Below are 23932 nucleotides of genomic sequence, written 5' to 3'. Positions count from 1 at the left end.
TATTGTTCAGTTCTATGCAATCAATGCAAATTTTATTTATAATCTCTTATAAATACAAAAATTTTCAAATATCCTTATTTTTTGGTATAAATGTATGTATAAGAATGCTCAGCATTATACATTTACGTATTTTTCACAGTACTGCGAATCTCATGGCGAAAAATATTTGCAAAAAAAAAAAAAAAAAAAACCAATAAAAAAAGGTCCACACGAAATGGCAACAAATTTCTAGTTGTTTCAACTATTTTCTCTTTTTTTTTTGCACAACATTTTAATAACCTCAGAGACAATTTAGACCATTGCGTATATTTTATCTAAACCCCATCAACAGCAAGCGATCCGCTTCTAGTCTTGCTCCCATCAACCCAGCAGCACCTTGCGCATCATATAGCCACTCGCGCCGCTCGACTGTGGACGTTCCGGCTCCGGTTCGATGCACTTCGAGGAGCAGAGATATTGCAGCAGCGGTACACGATACTTGCCGCAGAAGTCTACGAATTTGATGTGCTCAACGCGATTGTCGAAGAAGACACCCTTGCATTTGGGGTTCACGCAACAATTGGCGCTTTGCAGGTAATCGTTGACGGTGCGTGGCACAATGCCCGGACCATAGGCAATGCCGGTTCCTTTTACAACGCGTGCGGCGAATTCCATCAGCGTGGGCGGCTTCATCGCGATGTCCTGTACGAAGCGCACCACCAGCGGATTGTCACGCAAGCTCAGCTGTTATGAGATCGGGGGAGAGAGAGCGCAAAGAGAGTATTTGTATGAGTAAAATTATGTGAAATTATTTGGAAAGCTTTCAGAGCTCACCTCTGTTAAATTTTTCAAAGCAATTATATCCTTGGGTAAATGTCTTAGCCGATTCTTGTGCAACAACAGCGATTTCAGATTTTCCAAGTGAGCAATGCTGGTCGGTATTTTCTCGATTAAATTATCACAGAGTACGAGCGCCTGCAATTGGCTGAGGGAACCCACTGCTTCCGGTACATCACTGATGAGATTGCCGCCTAGCGAGAGTACTTGTAAGCTGGAATTGGAAAAAACGTGTAAAAATTATTATTTCGAATATCAAACAAGATAAAGAATACTTGAAGTTATTTGCAGGAGTTAGAAAACTGCAATGCGCTTAAAAAATGGAGGGTCAAATCAAAAATTGTATGTATAATAAAAACAACCTTAACTATTCCAAATAATTATTAAAGAGGGATGCTAACTTTATATGTAATTAAAAAATAAAAAACGGAGTATTAAAAATATTTCCAATTAAAAAAAATACATTACTGAATACCTTTTAAACGCGAAGACGTTGAATCATAAAAAGCAAGTTAGAAAAACTGCTTGGGTAAAATTAAAAAAGTACTCTGATTTCTTACAAATATCGCTAAAAAAATATCTTACAAATTATAAAAAAATCACTAGATTAAAAAATATTAAAAAAAAATTCAAGGAACAATTTATTTAATATTAATTCGACTGCTAGAGACGAAAAAAAATTTCAAAATTTATTGTAAAGATTAAAAGAATTTTAATTTTTCAACAAATTTAAGAAAAGTTTAGCTCTCCAGTTTTTTTTATTTTTCTATGTGATAATGAAAAACCGAAAGTCGGTAGAAAAAGAAAATAACTTTCGTTTGCAAAAGAAATTAGAAAAAATTAAATTAAAAAATTTTGGATTTAATAAAATACATTTGAAAAAAGTTTTTTTTTTTTAAATGTAAAGCTTATTGCTCTGAGAAATAATTAAATTATTCCCAAAATAATTTTAACACAATAAAAAAAAAATACACACAGCTAAAGTGGCAATTAAAATATACCAATTTCAAAGTGAATAAATTGAAGCAAAAAAAGCGGTGCAGAAGAAACGAAACAGAAGTCTAGGTATTGAAAATTTTTCTAAAAAAAAATACAAAATTCTTGTTATTTGAAAGCTTGAAGGGAGGGAAAATATCAAAATGACATTCTAATTTAAAATCTGCCTTATCCTGAGTTTCGCCAGAAAGAAAAATTCACCCGAAAATTTGTCATTCGCCCATAGTAAAACCATGGAAATCAAAAGTGAAAAGTGAACCGGCTCTGGGAAAATGAAACTCATGATAAGTCTGAAAATGTTTTTCTCTAAAGATGGGCAAACAAATTCTTTTGTAAAAAACTGAGTACCAAATAATTAAAAATAAAACAAAGAAAAAAAATCTAATTTATTTTTTTTGTTTAATAATTTTAAAGAAGAAAAGAAAAAATTTTCTCAAAATTAGATGTTCCTAAAAATGTAAAGTTGTGTGCAAAATAATGACCAAATTCAAAATGATATTAGGCCCTATGATGAATGTCGTCATCGTCGACGATCGTCAGCGCATCAGTAAAATGGCTTACGATGGCTGTATCGTCACTTTTACTGACGATGACCTAATTCAGCTCAGGCCCGATTGTTTGGAACTTATGTTTGTTTATTAATTTTCTTTAAAAAAATAGGTGAAAATAACGCTTAATAAAATCAAATAATTTGCATTACTACGCATCATGCTCAGAGTTAAAGCAGAGAGAGAGAATTGTGTGAACACATACAAACATATATTGCACATGTTTATTTGTTGATTCAAACTCAACATTTGAAAGCACATTTACATGTCTGGCTGTAGCCGATTCCAGATGCTCAGGGTTCAAATCCCAATGCAAGCAACACGCCAATTTTTTTTTTTTTATCTTAATGAAAAATCATCCGTGAAGTGCAAAACTAACGCCTTACTTTAATATGGGCGTATTTGAGTTAAATAATGTGTATACTTTTGAATACGTTTTCATTTCATTTAAATACGTTTTTTATTTGATTTTACTAGTTTTATTTCCCTCAGTGTAGATAAAAGTTTCCAAGGCTGTACAAAGTTCACAAAAACTTCAAGAGATTTCCATCAATTACTCAGTTTCGAGTACGCAGTTCTGCTGTGCATTAAATTTTAGTTAAAATCCTTTTCTGTAAACATCCTTCAAGTGTTTTAACCAAGCGAATCTGTGGGGAAATGCATTGCTTTTAACTGCCTACTTTCTCGCTCAGGCGGGCATTATTGAAAAGTCTTCTGAAGTGCTTTTGCGCAATAAAATAATAAGTTTAACAACCGCTCACACGATAAAGAATATTTTCGAAGATTATGCGGTACTATGTTAGTATGTTCTATGTATGAATAACAAAGCTTCATCCGCCTTCGACGTTACGTATACGCACAGTTGTGCAAATTTTTATATTTGTCTTTTAACGCCAAATTTGACCCTAGAAACGTGCCCTAATACATTCAAATGTCTAAAGCATCTGTCGTCGTTTAGTTAATAGAGTTATATGTATATATGCATATACATAGTATATGTATGTACATATTTATGATCTTATTATTGTAAAATGTATGTACATACATAGTTTAATTTATGATTACTCAGCTGTGGTCTTATCGCCAGGCAAAGTCTATCTTTGAGTGCCAACGCACTAATAAAAAGAGCTAAATAAATAGTTCACATCTCTCCATCTTAGAGTGGAAAGTTGCTAAGTCTATTTTTCTACAGGTGGGAAAAGAACTGCTTATAGCAATTTTCTTTAATTATTTTGCAATACTTGATACACAGCTAAACTCAATACGAATGAGAGGAATTCGATGTTAATTAAAGGATTTTGTAATACTTTGGTCTACCGAATTTTCGGTACCTCATTTGTAGTACTGAGTAAATTTGTCGTTTATTGAATTGAAACGGAAGAAAATATAATATGTGCCTTAATCTTTTTGGAAACGATGCATTTTTAAATTTTCTTGCTTAAAAATTATAATCATATTTTGACCAGGCACCGGAGTGGTAGTCAGCCGCAGCAGTTTTCACAAAATGTGTAGTTAGCAACTTTTTACTCTAAGCTAGCGATATGTTTATATGGGGGGCTTATTCTTTTAGCTGTCATAATGATAGATGTTTCCGATTTTAAGATAATCACATGTGTCCGTACGATATCTATGCATTAGAGTGGTTCAAAAATTTTTTGAACTTATTTTCAAAATGTTTTCTAAACTTTTCCTACATTTCGTCTAAGATGTCGAAACGTTTTCTGCGAAGGTTTCCAGAGGTGGCCCATCGTCGACGAAAGTACACTCTAGAAAAGGCCAGCGTTTATTCTCGCGCTTAGACCAGTTCATCGATGATAACTTCCTAGAACCAACTCCAGGTTCGACTCATCCCTCGTATAGCATCATAGCTAGCCGTCTGCACTTGAGAACATCGGAATCGCTGTGTGCTGCTTATTCTTATCTTCGTCCGTTGGGTTTTTTTTTTTATCTTCACCTCTTCTTCGCTCAGCTGTAAGAACGAGTTCGGTCCCGGAACAGCGTTTACCAGATCTTTCAAGTTTTTGGGCGTCTTCCTACGTGTCTCCCATGATTTTTGCCTTTCTAACTCGCGTAGTTTGTCACTTTGATTTTAGACCCACGTAGACGTAGAATGCTTCTGTGCTATACGCGCATAGTTGAAAAAATCTTCCATACAAATAGACCCGCCCTAACATACATAACTACGTATTTACATACGTACATACATATGTACATTTTGAGAGATTGTTTTTGAGCAAAAATATTGATTATTCGTTTTATCCGTACTTCACATCGTTCGCGACTATTGCATTAAAAAATGCTGATAAGAAAAGGCATTCAATTAAAAATTTTAATTATTTAAACGCATGGCAACAGCAGTGGCAAAATCTTTTTTTAAGGAAAAAGAGGCTTGTATAGACAAATGCTTATACATAAATATTAACATAATTATTTCAAAACAAGAAAAATTTAAGTAAGCAAATAAGTAGTGCTCAAGGTTCAAACCCTTGACACGAACTTGAAATATTGTTGAAATCGAAATGCTGTAAATTGTGTTGAAAAAAAGCGAGTCGTTTTGCTTGGCAGCAGATAAGCGAGTATTAAATTAACGATTTTGCATCATTTTGAGTGGGGGAAATTTGCATATTTTACTGTGTTTTTTTATTGTTATTTATAGATATTTTATTTATTATGTTGTTGCATTTTAGTATTTTGCATTTTAAAGTTAAATTAATGACGCCAGCTGTTGTTCTAATTTATTGACTACCTACGCATACATACATAAGTGCGGTTTAATTAAACTGATTTAAGTATATGTATGTACATATGTAGGTTTGTAACTAAGTTGCCCGCTATTGACTTTTCGTACACAGACAATAAACAAACAGGTTATCATTGTTCATAGAATTTTAAGCTGTTAGCTGATAGCTACTGCTGGCTGCTGTTCGCTGCCTGATTATCAACAAAGAATTTCGCAAATATTGATTTTATTTCAATTTATATTTTTTAATTGGAATCAATATGACCGTTGTCTGTCGGGAGAGTAGTGTATTTGAAAGAAAAATAAAGTAATAAACCTATTAAATCAGCTTAATCTACATTCATTCACACAAAGCTACAGCGCAGCGCGCACTAAGAAGCAGACTAATTGCGAATCAGAGCATGTCGAGGAGTTCAGCACTTTAGGTGCATTTTTGCAATGTTTGCAAAATAATTTGCTATTATTTTTTTTAATCATTTATGGAATTTTCACTCATGAGCAGTTATTGAAACGCTTGACATTTTTTCGTTTTAAATGCACTCATTTTACCTAACATTTTTTCGTTACTTTTGCTTTTTGTGTTTTTAAATTTGAAAGCACTAAGTTTTTTTTTTATCAAATTTAAGAAAGTTTTCTTCTATTTTTTTATTAATTTCTTTATTTTTTCGTTAATTTGCGCTTTTTTTTAATTTGAAATTCATTAAGCAATTTACCAAACTCCATTTTATTTTTTACTTTTTTGAACTTATTTTTGAAACAACAACTTTTCAATATATTTTTTTATTTTATATTACTTAATTCATTTTATTTATTTTTTTTTATTTGAATTTATTTCAGTTTTTATTTCCTAATTTTTGTGTGTTTAATTTTTTACTTGTTCCCTTTTTTTATTTTATTCTGTTGTTTCATGCTTTTCAATAATTTTTGTAAACCCACAGCACAAATGTTATAGATTATCAGCTTTTAATAGATCTTTACACATTGTATTTACACACAATTATATGGAAATCTACATATATAAAAATACTTGTTGATGTTTATAAATATGTATATGCACATTAGACCGTACCAGAAAAAAAGATTGGCGTACAATTTCAAATCTATTGTACTTTTTCGAGACAATTTGCGAACGTAGGAGTCGCCTTTTTACATTTTTCGTCATATCTGCGACATTTACAATCAAATTTTAAAGTATGATACAGTGCACACGCGATAACGTGAACTAATTAAACACAATGGAGTTGTTTGCCATAATCACACCGCGAAAGAGAAAAACTTAGTTCGGTGACACAAAAATATAAAAAACAAAACTTTGTAAACCAAACCATTTTTTTATTTAATGTAAGGGGAGTACCCAAACTCAGAGAGTCAAACTTCTAATTTTATCACGTTAAGGAATAGTCAATGCTGAAAAAAAGGGTTCAACTTAAACGGTGCTCACGGATGACAGTGTTCATGTAAACTGTTTCTTGATGTTTTTGTCGAAAGGAGAATTTTTTTTATTCCAACGTTCATTGACCACAATGCACGCCATTATAGTACGTACACAACACATCTCAATTGTTATCACGCTAACCTAACACCCTAATAGTAGTAAATTAAAACTCACCAAAAAGCAATAAACTTTTGCTAAATAAGTATTTCAATTATTCCAGTGGAACTATTTGAAAAAATTTGAAACCGACTGAACAGGTGTTATCGAAAAATATAAAAAGGTTACCCCTAGGTTCAGCAAAAAAAAAAAAAATGTCTTGCAGAAAATACATGGAACTCAGGGGTGTACAGTGAACTTGCTTTTGGATTGCTTGTAAGGTGGTACTGTCTAATATACATACATACATGCATACATGTATATATTTACTTGCTTTTGTGCTGATAATCTTCGCCCGAAAGGGTCAGTGACGGCATTCAACTCACAAATATCCGTCATCGCCGATAGGACAAAAGTGTGTACATAGTTGTTTCTACATACAGACAGCGCTTTATCGATATGTTTATATGTATGCCAATTGATGTTTACGTTTTTAAGCTTATGTAAAGCCAAAAGGTTCAAAGTGCTTGGAAAAGATACTTATTTTTTTATTTGCAGAGTTTTAACGGTCTTTAAAAAAAAACATTTGCTTTAGTAATAAAAAATATTGTTTGTAGGCCGAAGAAAAATTTCGGGCTCATTACGCAGAAAAAAGGCCGTAAAAAGTTCGTATTTTATTTATTCAAATATATTTTATTTTGTCTCCGAGACTCTTAATTCAACAAAAATTAAGAATGTTAAAGAAATAATAAGGGCAATTCATCTAAACGCGTAAATGCCTCGTAACCATGTAAACCTCATAATCGTGCATCGAAAAACTCTCTTACAGGTTCCTCCATTTCAAACAGAGTTTAAACATGTAGCACAAAACTAGGTGTAGAAGTTCAGTCTTAACCTCAATAGTTCGTATAAATCACAGCTTATTACCACATTTATGTAAACTTGCACCTAACAAAAAAGTAGATGCCCTTAGCTGTGCTGGCTGACTTAACTGTGGTGAGTTCTTAAACCAAACATTAACAAAAAAAATCAAAACAAATTGTTTACTCTCACACTCACTCACACTGCCTCTTCCACTATACCTCTCTTCTCTCTCTATCCCTACCACTCACCTTTGCATTTTCCATATATCCTTCGAAATTGCTGTAATCTTATTCGCGCCCGCATAGAAGTAGCGCAGCTGTCTCAACTCCACCACCTGTTCGGGAAAGTGCGTCAGCTGATTGCCGCTCAAATTAAGTTCCTTCAAGGCTGAATTGCGCATCACAAACGATTTGGGTAGCGATTTATTTGTGAGCTGATTATTTTTGGCGATCAATGTGACTAATTGCAAATTGCAAATAGCCTCCGGCAGCTGGGTTAAAGAATTGGAGCTCAGATCCAAAACTTTCAGATTGATGAATTTTATCAAGGAAGGCGGCAGCTGTTGCAGCCGATTGTGATTGAGCAGCAACGTTTCGAAGTCCTTGTGTGTTTTGAGCGTCTTTTTTGCGTGCAAATCGTCGTCCAGCGTGATTTCGGTGAGGTTCATTCGTCCGTAATCGAGTGTTTTTTGCTCACGCGAGTCCGTGTCGCTGCTGTCCGATGTGTAGACTTCCATTCTTTGGCGTTTAATTTTGATGAAATTAGTTTTGAAATGTTTTTAGTTTTTATTTCTTGATTTGTATTTTTGAGTGGATTAGTTTTCTATATTATTATTTTTTTTTGCAGAAAGTATTATAGTTTCGCAATTTTGTTTTTCTGCCAGTAATACAAAGTAATCAGCAATATTTTAATTTAAGCAAATTGCGCTTGAACTTAATAAATTCACAAATGCCGCGCACGTGTGCATAAGTAGTTCTCCAGTGACTGTGATTAAAAGCTGCGGCACAAGTATTTATTGCAAGTGCTGTTTGCTCATTTAACCAACTGAGTAGTGGGCGCGTTGGCTTGTGGAGCGTAAGTGGAGCGCAACTAAGTGCTAAGAGATTGCCAGCTGAACGCGGCGTACGTTGCTAGAAAGCAAAAAAACATAAAAAATTAGTACTTCTCAATTCAATCTTGCGCTCAGCATGCTTCCGCACCACTTGACTAAAGCAAATCCAGCACTCAACTACTACTAAATGGTAGCGACAGCCGCTGTACTCGGGCCTCATGCAATCACTCCGACGAAATCAACTCGAATGCGAGTTCTGAACAGATCGTCGGATGATTTCATTCACTTGAGTGCTGAGAAGATTAGCAGCCACGTGGTTGTAATTTTGGATGAGTCTCAAAAGTGAACTTGTTCCAAATTTGGCTTTAAGTAGTCCCTTTAGAATTAATTTAAAATTAATTTTTTCTTTTGAGAGCCGCCAGAGGGCGCTTCCGAACTTTTTTTTTTTGGATTTCAACGCTTTTTTTCAGAAAACCGACAATATTGTTGCGAAAATCCACGAAATTTGACTTTCTCATAATGCAGTTTAAATTTTTAAATAGCCGAAAATGTTCAGCGTTGAAAATTTTTTTTATTTTTATTTATTTATTTTTTTATTTTACGTATTAAACACTGTATGAAAATGAAATCGCATGCTGTCACACATGTCATTTTTCATACAATATGTCGATAAACAGTATTACCAAATCGCTGGCTCGAAATTCATTTTAGACCTATGGTTTCTTGGACAAAAATCTATTTTGAATTTTTTTTTTTTTTATTTATTTTTTTATTTTACGTATTAAACACTGTATGAAAATGAAATCGCATGCTGTCACACATGTCATTTTTCATACAATATGTCGATAAACAGTATTACCAAATCGCTGGCTCGAAATTCATTTTAGACCTATGGTTTCTTGGACAAAAATCTATTTTGAATTTTTTTTTTTTATATTTATTTTTGGCAATAATATATCGATTACTCTTTCGATGACCAAATAAATTATATGTATTAATTAATAATTAACATTGTCTATGAACATGTATATCGATATATATTCTATGCATTTCACATTCAAAACTTCGCACTTGCCCAGTATTCTCACAAAAAGCAGTAGTTCTATACAGTGCTGAACTAGTTCGTTTCTCTACAGAGCTGCGATTGCAAAATATGTACATCTGTATTTATCCACATATATGTATGTGCTTATATATAAGCATATATGTACATACATACATACATACGTGCATATGTAATTTATTTCATTACTTAAACACTGTAAATATGATAAGGGATCTTCTTATAGACGTATTAAATGAGAAGTGGTTGGAAAAACCAATCGATTTTTTTAGTCATAAATAAAAAAGGGCTATCATTATTTCATATTGAAAATCAGAATAGTAGCTTAAGTCGGGAAGTTGGCTTTAGTATAATGCGGATTTCCCTTTATTCTTTAAACGACAAGGAATTTTTCGATGAGACCTAATAACATTATTGACTTGCTACTATCGGAACTATTTCTTTCACGTTTATTTGCCAAATCTAGTGAGCGCTAGTGAGTCATTCGCAATCATCGTATGCTGCGAATGCTGCATTATACTACAGCCAGCCTTTCGACATAAGCTACCATTCCATATGAACGCAGATATGCATGTTCGTTTGGACAAAAAACTTGTAAAACTAGCAAGAAGAGAGCACAATTTTGGCATTTCATTTGGAGGGGAATTCGTGCCAGCAAGAATTTGCAAGCAGGATTGTGGCCACCGGTTGCCGCGTTTTACTAATGAAAGAAGTATGTAAATACTTGTTTGTTCAATTAATTTACATAATTAGTTCCAACGATTTTAAAGGTACTCGGCTGAAAAAGCTGTAGTCGTAATCGGAACGCAGTTGACACCACTGTCGATGTACACTGCCGGAACAAAGTATTGGCACAGCAAATTTTTCACAATATTTGCAACAATTTTTATTCTAATATTTTTCCGCCAATTTTGTATAAAAAATATGGTTCATTCTACAACAAAAAACATATAATTCCTAAACTTTGTGCAAAACCCGCAAAAATTCAGCAAATTTTCATGCAAGTTTTCAACTTTTGTATCAGATGTTTTAGATATTTTCTGAGTATGCAGATTTGTAGCCCAATCAATTTTATTATAATAAAGTACAAGTTTTAAGTAGCTAGGAAATCCCGTTGTTTTTTGATTTTTTTTTTTTCCCGCAGTCTCTTCCATAAAAAAATTTTTTTTTTTCGAAAATACTTTATATGGAGAAAATGCAAAACCCCTTCAAAAAAAAAAAATATCAACTCTAACTCCGAACTTGTATTTTTTTACTATGTAGAATTTAATGGGCTGCAAAACTGCATACTCGAAAAAAAATTCTAAAAAATCTAATTAAAAAGTCGAAAATTTGCGGAATTTGAATTTGAATGAACCATTTTTTTATACAAAATGGGCGAAAAAATATTAGAATAAAAATTCTTGCATATATTATGAAAAATTTGAAACTTTATAATCCGTAATTGAAACCAATAGCCGCGACAACCTTCATACGCATTTCTTATCCTACTTCCGAAAAGAAATTTCGAAAAGTAGCAGCTAAAAAGTCCTTGTAGAATAGAAATTCTTGTCGTACCAATCCAAGGCGAACGTGCGTAGGCGCTTAATGGGGGGTACTTTCGGGTGCTGTCTGGAGATAAGGGGGGTTAAAAGTGTTTTTTTTTTACCCAAAATACATCAATTAAAAATAATCGCTATCGCGGTTTATTACTTTGTTTTTCTAATTACCTAATACACTCACATTCCACTTATCAACTAAGTATGTATGTACATATGTATGTATGTATACCTAATACTCGTATGTATGAAGGTACATACATATGTACTTACGTATTTGCGTCTTTTACTGATAATAGTTAGTATTCCTATAAAATTTAGTTTGGTAGGCGACAAATAGTCGTTATATACATACATACATATGTACATTAGTGTGGTCCAAAAATAGAGAGGAAACTCAACTTTTTGGAATGTCTCTGCTAACTCGATATTTTTTTTGGATTTGTGTTAAAAAAAAAATAATAAATTAAAACAGGGTTGCCAGCTATTTGCAACCTAAAAACTATTTAGAGGCCCAACAGATTATTAAAATTTCTACATTAGAACTAAAAGCGTTGAAAGATATTTAAGAAAATACTCTAGAATGAGGTTTCCATCTTAGAAAAAAAAGAAATATAACAACGATTACTAAAAAAGTTAAGCTTGTTCAATACCACAATACTACATACATATGTATATATGGGCGTGGCTACGCAGAAACCATTAAGGTCCTCAGCGTTACGAGATAAACTATGACCACATTAAACAGCTAACCACTTGGTATCAGGACTAATGTTGAAGATCATCGCAGTCCTCTTGGCAAACTGGAACACTTTGTTCCTATTCTATTCTATTTTGGCGGCAGCTTCCACATTAGGCATATTCCTAGAAAGCTAATTTACAGTCTGCTAAGGACAGGGCACGCGCAGAGGCATCGGCATCCTTACTGCCCCTGATACAGGTGTGCCCCGGAGCCCTGTAAAGATATACGTCCTTCCTTCATTTCGCCATCTGAGAAGTAGATGCGTATAACATAAGCATAGACCCAAAGCAGACCAGACATACGGGGTTTCGAAATATTTCGACTGCAGCGCCACCTATTTGGGTCATTGCTTGTAGAAGCAATGCTTCTCATGAAATGAAAACGCTTTATGAATTTCAACCAGATAGTACAATAAATACGGATTTTCTAAATAACTCGACTTCAGCGCCACCTAACGGGTCCGCAACCGTACTTTTCATCACGCTGGAAAAAATTTGGACCTGCCTAATACTTGTACATATGTACATAAGTATATGCCTAAAATTAATCCCCCATACTATAAACTAATCTAGATTTACTACCGAGTATTTATGTACATTAGACTGCATCACTCTCCATACAAAAGAAAATCGGTAATGGTTTTTCATTGGGATTGTAAAACCTAATACATTTGAATGTTTGCACCAAAATATTTCGGAAAAATATTAAGTTTTACGTGTGCCTGACCAATTCAAAAATCTAGTTTTTTTTTAATAGAAATAGTTTTTTTTAAGTATTTTTTGAAAAACATCACCTCAGATGACAAAACAGCTTAAGCTTAAAAAATTTTCATAAAAAAATATTAAAAAAAAACCTTCAACGGAACCATACTAATAAGATTTTTAATGCTGATTTGAAATACTTTCAAAGATTGGTTTAGAAAAACTTGAATAACTCAGCCAAAATTTTACCGATTTAGATTTATGAGGTAGCATTGGAAAGGCATTTTCTCACCCTTTTTATTTCTTGAGTGCGTGAGCAAGTGAGCTCGTTCAAGGCATGAAAGAGAAAGGTAAAATAACCGAGCGTCATGTTTTGGTATTTGATAGAGACGCTAATGAGTTTTTTGCAAAGAAATAAAAGGGTGCGAGAATACCTTTCCACTGATATCTCACAAGTCTATATCGGTATAGTTTTAGCCTAGTTATACTAGTTCTTCTTAAACAAATCTTTGAAAAAAGTTAAAAGACAGCAACAACAAATCTCACTAGGACTCCGTAAAAAAAAATTTTTAATATTTTTTTATAGATTTTTTAAGCTTAAACTGTTTTGTCATCTGAGGGGATTTGTTTTTTTTCCAAAAAATCATTTAACAAACCATTTTTATTCATAAAAATCTCCATTTTTGGGGGGTTTCTCAAATCGGTCCAGCTCACGCAAATCTTAATATTTTTCGCAACTATTTTTTTGGTGATGCAGTCCAATGTACATAATATGTATGTGGAATTCAAAATATATTTCTTTTGTGTAAAAATATATATATGTATGTATATAAATACACATACATACATAAATGTAAATATTTTCCAATAGCTCAGCCATCTATTTTAGTCAACTAATTATAATTATTTACCTTAATCAAACAACTCTCATTTATGGAAATTCCAGAAAGTCAGTTTTAAGTGGGTCCGTTTTTAAAGACTCAATGGTCCTTATGAATAAAAACTAATCAATTGCTTTTTCTTAAGATCTCAGACCTCTTGCCCGATTTATTCCGATAAATTTACGTAAAAGGTCTGAAATTCTAAGAAAAGCAATTGCTTAGTTTTTATTCATGAGGCCCCTTCTCCTTCACTGATGCTATCGTCAATTGGCATTAAATTAAACTTTTCAATTTAACTACCCTCAGAGATATTTATTACGATCCGATAAGTAATTTACAGATTAAAATTTTAAATTTGTTCACCATTCTATCGCCCAGTCGATTTGTGTTGTGCATATTTTACGACGTCTTATTAATGTTTATGACACGTTACTCAAGTGGTCTTAAAATGTTTTGGCAAAATCATTTATCGGCGGAAGTTTAAATTATTGCCAATGGACTATGGTAACAGCAAATATATTTATTCGAAATTGGCAGTTGAAATATAATAAATACTTGGTTGATGATATCGCGATCTCATTTTTTCTGCGATTCCATCACTCAACGAAAATAAGTTTTATAGTGAGTTTTTTTCATTGGGATGATACGTGAAGAATCCTATCCGTATTGCAGTAGACGATCGCACGACAGATGGTTCTATGTTACGATGGCTATAGGAACCCATGTGTCGAGTTACCATTTAACCTATGGGCTCTTGCCGTCCGTATACACGCAGCCTACTCGACACGTACAGGAATGGCTCTACCGTAGTAGTTGCTTGAACGAGAATGCATTGCTCTGTCATTAGCTTAACGGAGAGCAAAAGCTCTTCGCAGTTATTTCTTTGATAATCTAAATGTCCGCAGATACTACCCACTCTTTCATTGAGTACCAAATAGTTTTTAAAGGAACGAGGAACGGTATGACAAAGGGCTCTGAGTCTTTGTGTGATCCACATTGCCAGATTAACCCATTGTAGCCTGGGTAAGGAGAATTCCCTCAGCACATTCACAAACACTAGAGATCTCTGTAATTACACATCTTTTCGACGTAGAATGTGTCTTACGTTTCGATATGGAGGCTATGCTTAAATGTTGTAGTTGTAATTTTTAGAGCTTTGCGAAAACGCTTATTGCAAGCGAACTAATGAAGCGATTTCAAAGGGAAGTATGACGTTCCAAAGATATAATTCCAAACCTATCGACAGATTTATTTTTGTAAGTAACCAATTCGGTTTCTATCGTAGAAACAACGGTAAATATTCGCTTATTTTGGGGTCAATTTTGAGACTTTAAAGTGCTCTAGCAACTTATGATTTGCAGGTTAAACTTTCATTTTCGGGATATAGGTTCTTGGGAGCAATAGAAATATTGTCGTGTACAAATCTTATATAAAATCAACAAATATTGAGCATTTTGATGCAAAAAATAGTTGAAAAATTTTTCAAATTTTTTTTTATTTCCAAAATGCTCGAAAACCGCTCGAATGATTTTCCTTTTTTTTTCTTTAATCAAAAATTCAAGATTTTTCCTTCTATTTCGTATGTGGGAAGTATTGGTTGATATCTTCTAAGTATGTTTATTTGATTCAAATATATGAGCATAAATAATTTTCCATACAAAATCACTTCGTCATCGTTTTGCAAACACGTGCATGCGCTGGAAGTGAGAGAAGGAGAGAAAGAGTATGTACATATGTGTGTGTAGGTATTTCGGCTTTTGAATAACAGGTGGCGCAATATTTATAAAAGGCAAAGGTGAAGAAGAATATGTAGATGAAGAATATGATAAACATAAAAGTAAAAATGAAGATAAATATAAAGAAAAATATGAGGATGAGGATACCGATAAAAGTAAAGATGAAGATAGAGGAAGAAAGATTAAAATAAAGGTAATTATAGAGAAAAGGATATTGAGAGAGACTCAATCTGGGGACTATTTCAGGATTTTAGAGATTTACGGAATTCTCGGGACTTATCGATATCATGATCGATATATTATCGGTTTTGTTATCGATGTTTTTTATCGATTTTGTTATCGATATTGTTATTGATTTTGCTATCGATATTTTCGGAACTTATGGCTATAATAAACGATATTTTTTGTCGATTTTGTTATCGATACTTTAATCGATATTTTTATAAATTTTGTAATAGATTTTGTTTTCGATATTTTTATTGATTTTGCTATCGATTTTGCTATTGATATTGTCAATTTTGGTTTTCGATATTTTTATCGATTTTGTTATCGATGTTGTTATCGATTTTGTTATCGATTTTGCTATCGATATTATTATCACGTTTGTTATCGATATTTTTTTCTTACTGTGTGCTTTCGTTTTTTACTTGGATGTGCTCTTAGCCATACCACGTATTCTACGTTTAAATTTAGCGGCTGTGTCTCCGCTGTCCCTTTTTTGACATGCATGTGCATGTATGTATTTTGTATTGAATTTTAATTGTATGAAAAAAAATTCAAGGAAAAGGAAAATATATCAACGTTTTTTTTTGTTTTAAAAATGTAAAAATTTTCACTGTTGCGCACTCTGGCAGAAGCTTTAAGAAAAACATGAGTCCGGAAATGGGTTCGTCATACCAAAACATCCGTTATAGCATGTGTTTTTATACAAAATTTAAGCACTTCTTTACGGCACCACAGCAATAAATATTGTAAGGAAAAGAAACCTCTTCTCGCAATATGACAAACTCCAACTTCATTTTAGATTCCTGGTTTCTTCGGCAAATTTGCTAAGAGTTACACGTAGAATCGATCTATGCTGTACACGCTTAGTAAAAGAAATTTATCCGCTCTAATAATAACTCTCTTCACTCAGAAACTGCTGGACGGATTTGGATGAAACATTTCGAATATTTACTTTGGTTTTTTAATAGGGTTGTCACCTTTTTAGAAAGTTAAGTTAAATTTTGGCCTTTTAACACCATGCCGGTTCACTAGTATTGAATTGTAATTTTTTTTTTAAGACGGCGCTATTCAAGTGGCCGGCACTGTACATATGTACATAAGTAGCAAGAGATGGAACAATGAATACGCAATGCTTAACAGAATGTTGCTCATACGCCGTGGACGTGTAGCAAAACCTTTCTCAAGGAACTTTGTGATTAATTTCGAACATTTGAGATCGCCTTAATAGATTTTAAAATGCGTCCTTGTAACTGCTTCTGAGTTGCGTAATTTTCCACAAATAATAACAGTAGAAGCTGAGTAAAAATTTGTGAAGTGGACCACCATTGTTTCGACGGTCGAGTGTTGTTTGCGGAATAAATTGTTTATGGTTTACAACGATAAAAAAATACAAACTTCACAATTTTTCCAAATTTGATTTATTTTGGAAATCTATATACGCGAAGGGATTTTTCGTCCAGAATAAAAGATCTGTACCGTTTGCCCGATTTTCAAAAATGAGATGTCAAATTGAAGCGCTTGGTCTGTAGATGTGCAAACTGGTTTTAGTTTTTCGAAAAGAGTTGCCACCTGTTGAAAAATTAAATTGCCATCAAATCCGCACCGTTCGTTCCGATTTTCAAAAAATGAGGCGTCAAACTACTTGGACTGTGGATGTGCCAGATGTGCAATAAGGTTTTACTTTTTAGAAAAGAGCTGCCAGCTTTTAAAAAATTAGATTCAAATTATTTACAAAAATAAATCAATTATTACAAACTGAGTATCAATTGAAATGACTTTGAAAAGCTTTGTTTCTTAGCTGAACTATAGGAGGGTTGCCACCACGCAAATTGGATGAATTATTAAAAGGTGGGTATAAATCGAAATGAGTTTGAAAGGGATTTATTCCTGACCTCTATTTAGGGGGTTGCCATTTGTTCGAACAATCAAATTCGAACTAGTTCATCAGTTTAAGATTTAAGAAGATTTTAGTTTGAGAATACTTTTGAAAAGGAATTTCAAAAATTAAAGGTCAAATAAGAGACCTTAGCCCGTGCCGAAAATCAACGGTAGCGTGCAGTCACTTCCTGCTTGCACTTTATTTACTAGAATTGTATGTGCTATACAACCGCATACTAAAGTTTTCTAAAAGTTCTGAATAGAGTGTGAAAATTTGGTGGAAATAGGATGAATTTTTAAAAAAATTGCAAAAAGATTGAAACTTGGGTTTATACGCATAGGTATATGGTTTTTGTTATAGAATTAACTATATTTTTATAAAAATTAATTAACAATAATTAAAAGTAAAACTAAGTCAAAACTTATCAATATGTGGTGACCTTATCATTATGCCATTCACTATAGGTATAGAGATTGGTATTTATAAATGCATGAATACATATGTACATACATACATACATACTAGAGATGGGCACGTGACTAAATATTTAATACCATCCCGCCCATCTCGAAATTCAATATTTAAGTCCTGAACCCACTCATCCCGACGTTTTTCAGCATTGTACTGCGGGTCCCGTGGGTCCCGAAATTTATCTTTATCACTACGAAAAATTCACATGTATTACAAATTAAGTAAAAAATTTAAAAAAGAAAAATAATGAAAGTTCAGGCATCTTCTGATTATTTTGTTTTGCTTTGCTGTACGTTTTCGTCTCAATAAAACATGAAAAAGTGCATATTGCACATATCGTTCTTAAGGAAGATTTTCTGAATTTGCGGAGGTTGCGGTTCTATCGAGAGTGTCTGGAACGGATTTTGATCCCGTCCCGCCCGCACAATTTCTACAGACCTTCCCGATACCGCCCATTCCGGCCAACTTGAAATCAATACCGTGGGTACCGCGGGTCCCGATATCCAGCGCCCATCTCATACATACATACATATGTCAGCACAAGTGCATGTCGAATTTTTGTACATACAATACAAATATATGCATGTATATATTATGTTATATTAAGCACATATGTATATACATAACTACATCTGTACATATGTATGTGTAACAATTGTCTTCATTCAGTCCTCCTCTGCTCAAGGTATCGCTTCTGCAATACTCGAAACGTTAAGATTTTTTTTTGATTTTTGGTGCTTATCACTGATGATAGGTACAAATGTATGTAGTAAGTGCATGCGTTTGTATGTATGCACATGTGTACGTTTGTTTTTCAAAATTTTTGTTTTTAATTCTTGCAAGTCATAATCATCAGTAAGCTAAACCAAACATAAATAACAATGATTATACATAGTAGTACATACATACATATGTATGATAAGATCGGTACAATTGTATGGTAAGGAAAGTGCTTATGTAGATATATCATATATAAATTTGCATGTGTGTTTTTGCGCAACCTGGCATAACCTTACAAACGAACTATAACCATTTTTACTGGACTTCTTTAGATAGTTATTTTTAAATTGACTGGTTGGTCGAAATTCACCACACTTTTATGTCTCACTTTCGCTGGCGCAGTGGTCCATTATATTTTGGTAATTTTTGTAAAATTCCTTTAATTATTAGAATTTCTTATCAGTTATAAATAGCCTGTTTTTAAATGTCATAAACGGGCCTAGGCGACGCCGACTGCGCTGTAGCCTCGGGGTAGTGTCGCGTGTTCGTATACACGAAGGAAAGTTAAGTGTAATTTAGCGTATTGAATTTTAACCGATTCATTGTGAATAAGTTATTAATTTTCGCTTAATTTTTAACTTCAACTGCGTGTATACGAACACATGACGTTACTCCGAGGGTACTGCGCGGTCGGCGTGGTCCAGGCCTGGTCATAACATATGTATGAGCAAACATCGATTTTACTTTTCGGGGTTATGTTCCATGTTTTGTTATTTTTATTTGCTAGAAATACATGTAAGTGTTCACACGTATCCGGTTAAAAATTAGTATTCTGTAGGGTATATTATTGCTGTAAGCTGAATAAAAAAATAACCACATAACCAGATAATCATTCAAGTGTGAACACCCACAATGTATTTCTAGATACATATGTGGTATGTACACATAATACTTACAATTTTAGATCGGGGATGAATTAAGTTAAATTGATTTTACATAATCTGTCTTCTTTTATTTTGCTTCACTTAATTTTAATAAAAAAAATACGGAGCCGATGGTGTTACAACACTAGCGCCGAAGCGAATTTATCCAAAGCGGTGCACACTTACAGATTTGGACAACTCACATCGCAAAAGCAAAAACAAAATACATGTAAATTTTTGTTTTTGTACTCCCGCTATCACCTTATATGTATTCGCCCTAACTAGCGCTTCCTAAATCAAAGTAAAGTCGTGATTTATTCGTTTGTTTTCTCTAAAAAAAAAATTAAATTCACCAAACTCAACAAAGTTTCACACTTAATACACCACACTATTGTGAATTGTATTCCGCTCAAAAAGCAGCACACTCAACTGCAACGCATTGACATTTCCGATTGTCAACTGCGCCACCCAGCAAGAACAACATTTTACACTGTAACAGCGGAAAATCGCCCATAATTTGTGAAAATAAGTGGTTTTTTGCCGAATTTTCAACAAAATAGACACACACTTAACCAATAAAAATACGTTGTTACAATGTCAGATCTCGACAAGTGGATAGAAACTGTAAAGGAGTGTAAATACTTGCCAGAGAATGACTTAAAGAAACTCTGTGATATCGTATGTGAGATTTTGCTCGAGGAGTCCAATATACAGCCTGTTAGCACGCCTGTCACAGTATGTGGTGACATACATGGGCAGTTCTACGATCTGGAAGAACTCTTTCGTACAGGTGGTCAAATACCTGATACCAACTACATCTTCATGGGCGATTTTGTCGACCGTGGCTACTACAGTCTCGAAACACTGACACGTCTAATGACGCTGAAGGTGAGCTCTCTATGACGGGTCTTTGCTAGTCAGCCCATTAAATTTTCTCTTTTTTGTTTTAACATAATGCAGGCGCGTTATCCTGACCGCATAACGCTATTGCGTGGTAATCACGAGTCCCGACAAATTACCAAAGTATATGGGTTTTTTGATGAGTGTTTCACCAAGTATGGAAACGCTAATGCATGGAAGTACTGCTGTAAAGTATTTGATTTGCTGACAATTGCTGCGGTAACTTAATTGTTGTATTTAAACTAGTTAACACATTCAAATTCATGCATCTCTATTTCAGATTATCGATGAGGAAGTGCTTTGTGTACATGGTGGTCTCAGTCCGGAAATTATTACACTCGATCAGATACGCACAATAGATCGCAATGGTGAGATTCCTTACAAAGGCGCCTTCTGTGATTTGGTTTGGTCGGATCCAGAGGATATGGATCTATGGTGAGCAGTAGCTGCACAGCTATTATATCAAGCTGGTACCTGAGAAAGTTAAATCCACATTTATTTTAGGGGCCAGAGTCCGCGCGGCGCAGGCTGGCTTTTTGGTCAGCTGGTTACCAAAGACTTTATGAATATCAACAATTTGGAGTTGATTTGTCGTGCGCATCAGCTCGTCAACGAGGGTATTAAATATATGTTCGACAGTAAGCTTGTGACGGTGTGGTCGGCGCCAAATTATTGCTATCGTTGCGGCAATGTGGCTGCTATTTTGAATTTCAAAACCGCCAAAGATCGAACAACTAGTATTTTCAATGCAGTGCCAGAAACAGAGCGCGTTATACCACAACAAAATACTACACCATATTTTTTGTAAATATGTATGTATGTATGCATATATTATTTTGTTTGTCAACCCCGCCCATGAACGATTGCTCACTGCTGAGTATTATCTGCCTTTAATGTTTAAGCTATGTTCTACATACTTTTCTGCACTCTTTTGATATACTCGATGTACCATAAATTTTTAGTAAAAAGCTTCTGAGAATACCAATGTCTTATGCGAAAATATTCCATCAAGTGCAAATGAACCGTATAGTTTTTTAATATTCAAAACGATTAGCACAATTGCCATTTTTAATTACAAGGCATCATTTGTTTGTAAATGCATATCATAAGTTGGTTTTTTATTATTACTACGTAAAAAATACTTTGGTTTTAGATAAAAAAAAAGTTGTATGAAATTTTAGAATGTGTAAAATTTGTTTTAAATATTCGACAACTAATTTCTTAATTTCTCATCATAAATTCGTGTTTACGGCATACACTCGTGTCTGCTGCTTAAAACGAATTAGTAAATTATCAGAGGAAATATTTCAATTTCTAATTTTTGTCTAAAATCTGAGCTTTTGCCTGCTTTGAGCCACTGGTTGCACTTTCCCTCAATTCGCCTCCCCTTAATATTAGACCTACAAAGGTTTTTCTGTGTATAGAACTCGGTGACTAAATGAAAATATCTGCACAGTTTGCAATTAGCGTAGATAGCATGAAAATCTCTTCCGTTAAATTTGTCATATGCTGTGGAGTAGCAATTAATGTGGGCGCAAATACCGTGGCCAAGTTGTGTTCATTCATTTTGTTGGCCGCGTAATGAGAAGCAACTCTGCAATAAAAAAGGAGTGTAAATAAATTTATGTTTTACAAACTATAACCCCACGCTACCTCTTTAAATGCTCTGCCGTGAATTTCAGGCAACTATAATGAGCTGGCGGCAAGCGCTTGGCCGCTTCATTCATATTTCTTATCTGCTCGACAGTGTTCGGGCTCCCTAAAATAGATATATATATATATATATATATATATATATTTATAAAACTAGTCCTTTATAGTGTTTTAAGTAGTTACTTACTTGCTGCTTGCATAAAGCTCGGATACGCTTGGAATGTGATAAGCGGCACGGGCAGCAGGCGTAAATAGAGCTTCAACGTGCCTGCTATTACATTCACATTGCCATAGGCCGCCTCCGACATATCAGTTTTCTCACCATCGCGATCTAAAGCCAACTTGAGTGCATCTATTTCATCGGCAAATCCGGAGACACGATAAATACCTTCCTGCAGCATGCCACGCGCCTCGACCTCTTCCACACACCGCCGCACCACAAATGGTATACTGCTTTGGTATAGCTGCACCACTGTCGTCAAATCGGTGCCAAATACGCCGCGTATACGCTTCATATCTGGCACACATTTAGACGGCACCAGCTCTGCGCACTTGAAATGTGCCATAAACCCACATGCCTCACATTTCATGCCCTGTGCGGTGAAACCCCACAGGAAGTTCGCGCAAAACTCGCACCAATTAAGTCCTTTGAAATTGTGCACCTTGAAAGTGTGCGCCTTCTCATAAACGAGCGGCAGTATGGTGTCGGCTGTGTCATTTGAATCTTTTGTTGTTGTAGATATTTCATTGTTCTGCGTTGGAGCTTTACTCGTCGTGATGCCGTTGATCTCAGAGTTTGCATTCTGTTCTGCTTCACTATTAACTTTCGCAGCGACAATTGATTTGCCCAGCTCATGCGAAAGCGCTCTCAACTTGCGCCGGTTAAGCGTCATATAGGGGCTCTGCTGATAACAATGGCGGGTCTGCTGATTGATTTGGAGTATAATCGGTGCAGCATGTAATTGCATATAGAAATTGACTAATCCATCGGCTACCAGGTCATGAATTGTATCGTAGTGCTTGGACTGCTCTTGTAGATAATGACCTTTACCACGCGTGTAGTAAATCTTGAAATGCTTGGTGCGATTATTGAAACGCACACTCAACGTGAAATAGTTTACAGCATTTGGACTTCGACGCAGTAGATATGTGCCATCTGGCTTATTGGACAAGAGCTGCTCTGCGTCAAGATGGCCCATTACACCATAATATTCTGTGCCATAACAATGCGGTTCATTGTTGATATTATTCGAAGGCAAAGGACGAGTACGGCGGAAGGGTTTGGGCGTAGGCGCTTCTAATTGTATTTTATACACTAACAAAGAAGAGTATTAGATGTGGTCAGGGACTAGTAATTTAATTGCTTACATTCTGGCTTCCATACTTTTTGCACGGGCGAACTGGGCTCGGCAGATGTGAGCGATGGTCGCGACATTGCGCTAAGCTATTTTAGCTGTCAAAACTCAGTTTTTACTGCTAAAATGAATCATTTTCCACAAATTTTTTTGCTCATTGCACTTTCGAAGAAAGTTGCAATTTTGGAAATCGTAATAAAGTTGCTGATACAAACTAATAGCAGAAAACGTAACATCAACAAAACAGGGTGATTGCAAATTATTATAATTATTGAACTGCACCCAAAACTACGGTGAAATACGATTGTTTTAACTATTTCTTTTTACCGATTTTTTACTGATTACCTACTCTCTATCTTTGTTATAAGGAATGGTTTTAATTTGCTATTAAATTCTTCATCAAAACATGTCCACCATTATATTTTTAATGTGGGTCTCCCTACATTTGGCTAGTATGCCGATATTTGCATTTCTACTGCAACCGCAACTTTGTTATAACAAGAAGAAGGCATAACAAAACAAAAAAATTTCCATTTCGGGTGATTGATAAAAGTGGAAGTGCAAAAGCGAAAAGTGGCTCAAATTTGTGACAAAATCAG

The 23932-nt window shown here is 34.4% G+C and overlaps 3 protein-coding genes across 4 annotated transcripts; 1 reads left to right on the top strand and 2 right to left on the bottom strand.

Moving 5' to 3' along the window:
- On the bottom strand, positions 1-8815 carry LOC108358054 (leucine-rich repeat-containing protein 58). Of its 2 annotated transcripts, XM_017609184.1 has the most exons (5): positions 8695-8815; positions 8400-8625; positions 7744-8362; positions 814-1030; positions 1-723 (listed from the first exon to the last, which is right to left on the bottom strand). In XM_017609184.1, exons 3-5 carry the CDS (start codon positions 8229-8231, stop codon positions 361-363), a joined length of 1068 nt encoding a protein of 355 aa, XP_017464673.1. In that variant the 5' UTR covers positions 8232-8362; positions 8400-8625; positions 8695-8815; the 3' UTR covers positions 1-360. The 2 variants fall into 2 exon arrangements, with proteins under 2 accessions (XP_017464673.1, XP_017464672.1); XM_017609183.1 differs by having other exon boundaries at positions 7744-8625.
- Positions 8816-19819: 11004 nt separating this feature from the next.
- PpV (Protein phosphatase V) lies at positions 19820-21434 on the top strand. The gene is made up of 4 exons (XM_017609185.1): positions 19820-20313; positions 20386-20544; positions 20606-20760; positions 20830-21434. The coding sequence occupies exons 1-4, from the start codon at positions 20020-20022 to the stop codon at positions 21131-21133; spliced, it is 912 nt and encodes a 303-aa protein (XP_017464674.1). The 5' UTR covers positions 19820-20019; the 3' UTR covers positions 21134-21434.
- On the bottom strand, positions 21315-23561 carry RhoGAP5A (Rho GTPase activating protein at 5A). The gene is made up of 4 exons (XM_017609180.1): positions 23347-23561; positions 22166-23293; positions 21979-22084; positions 21315-21919 (listed from the first exon to the last, which is right to left on the bottom strand). The coding sequence occupies exons 1-4, from the start codon at positions 23411-23413 to the stop codon at positions 21760-21762; spliced, it is 1461 nt and encodes a 486-aa protein (XP_017464669.1). The 5' UTR covers positions 23414-23561; the 3' UTR covers positions 21315-21759.
- Between the last annotated feature and the right edge of the window lie 371 nt (positions 23562-23932).

The sequence above is a fragment of the Rhagoletis zephyria genome, unplaced genomic scaffold (assembly GCF_001687245.7).
Source record: "Rhagoletis zephyria isolate East Lansing unplaced genomic scaffold, Rhagoletis_zephyria_1.1 Rzeph_scaffold_00198, whole genome shotgun sequence".
Lineage (NCBI taxonomy): Eukaryota > Metazoa > Arthropoda > Insecta > Diptera > Tephritidae > Rhagoletis > Rhagoletis zephyria.
This window is presented reverse-complemented; position numbering and strand designations above follow the sequence as displayed.

Bases quoted from the DNA above. Each gene is read 5' to 3' on its own strand.
- RhoGAP5A (XM_017609180.1), bottom strand. From the start codon at position 23,413: ATGTCGCGACCATCGCTCACATCTGCCGAGCCCAGTTCGCCCGTGCAA. The intron at 23,294-23,346 runs GTAAGCAATTAA...CTTCTTTGTTAG, and splicing joins AAAAGTATGGAAGCCAGAAT to TGTATAAAATACAATTAGAA. The intron at 22,085-22,165 runs GTAAGTAACTAC...TATCTATTTTAG, and splicing joins GAGCTTTATGCAAGCAGCAA to GGAGCCCGAACACTGTCGAG.
- LOC108358054 (XM_017609183.1), bottom strand. From the start codon at position 8,231: ATGGAAGTCTACACATCGGACAGCAGCGACACGGACTCGCGTGAGCAA. The intron at 1,031-7,743 runs GTGAGTGGTAGG...TTCCAATTCCAG, and splicing joins GATATATGGAAAATGCAAAG to CTTACAAGTACTCTCGCTAG. The intron at 724-813 runs GTGAGCTCTGAA...ATCTCATAACAG, and splicing joins CTTTGAAAAATTTAACAGAG to CTGAGCTTGCGTGACAATCC.
- PpV (XM_017609185.1), top strand. From the start codon at position 20,020: ATGTCAGATCTCGACAAGTGGATAGAAACTGTAAAGGAGTGTAAATAC. The intron at 20,545-20,605 runs GTAACTTAATTG...TCTCTATTTCAG, and splicing joins ATTTGCTGACAATTGCTGCG to ATTATCGATGAGGAAGTGCT. The intron at 20,761-20,829 runs GTGAGCAGTAGC...CATTTATTTTAG, and splicing joins CCAGAGGATATGGATCTATG to GGGCCAGAGTCCGCGCGGCG.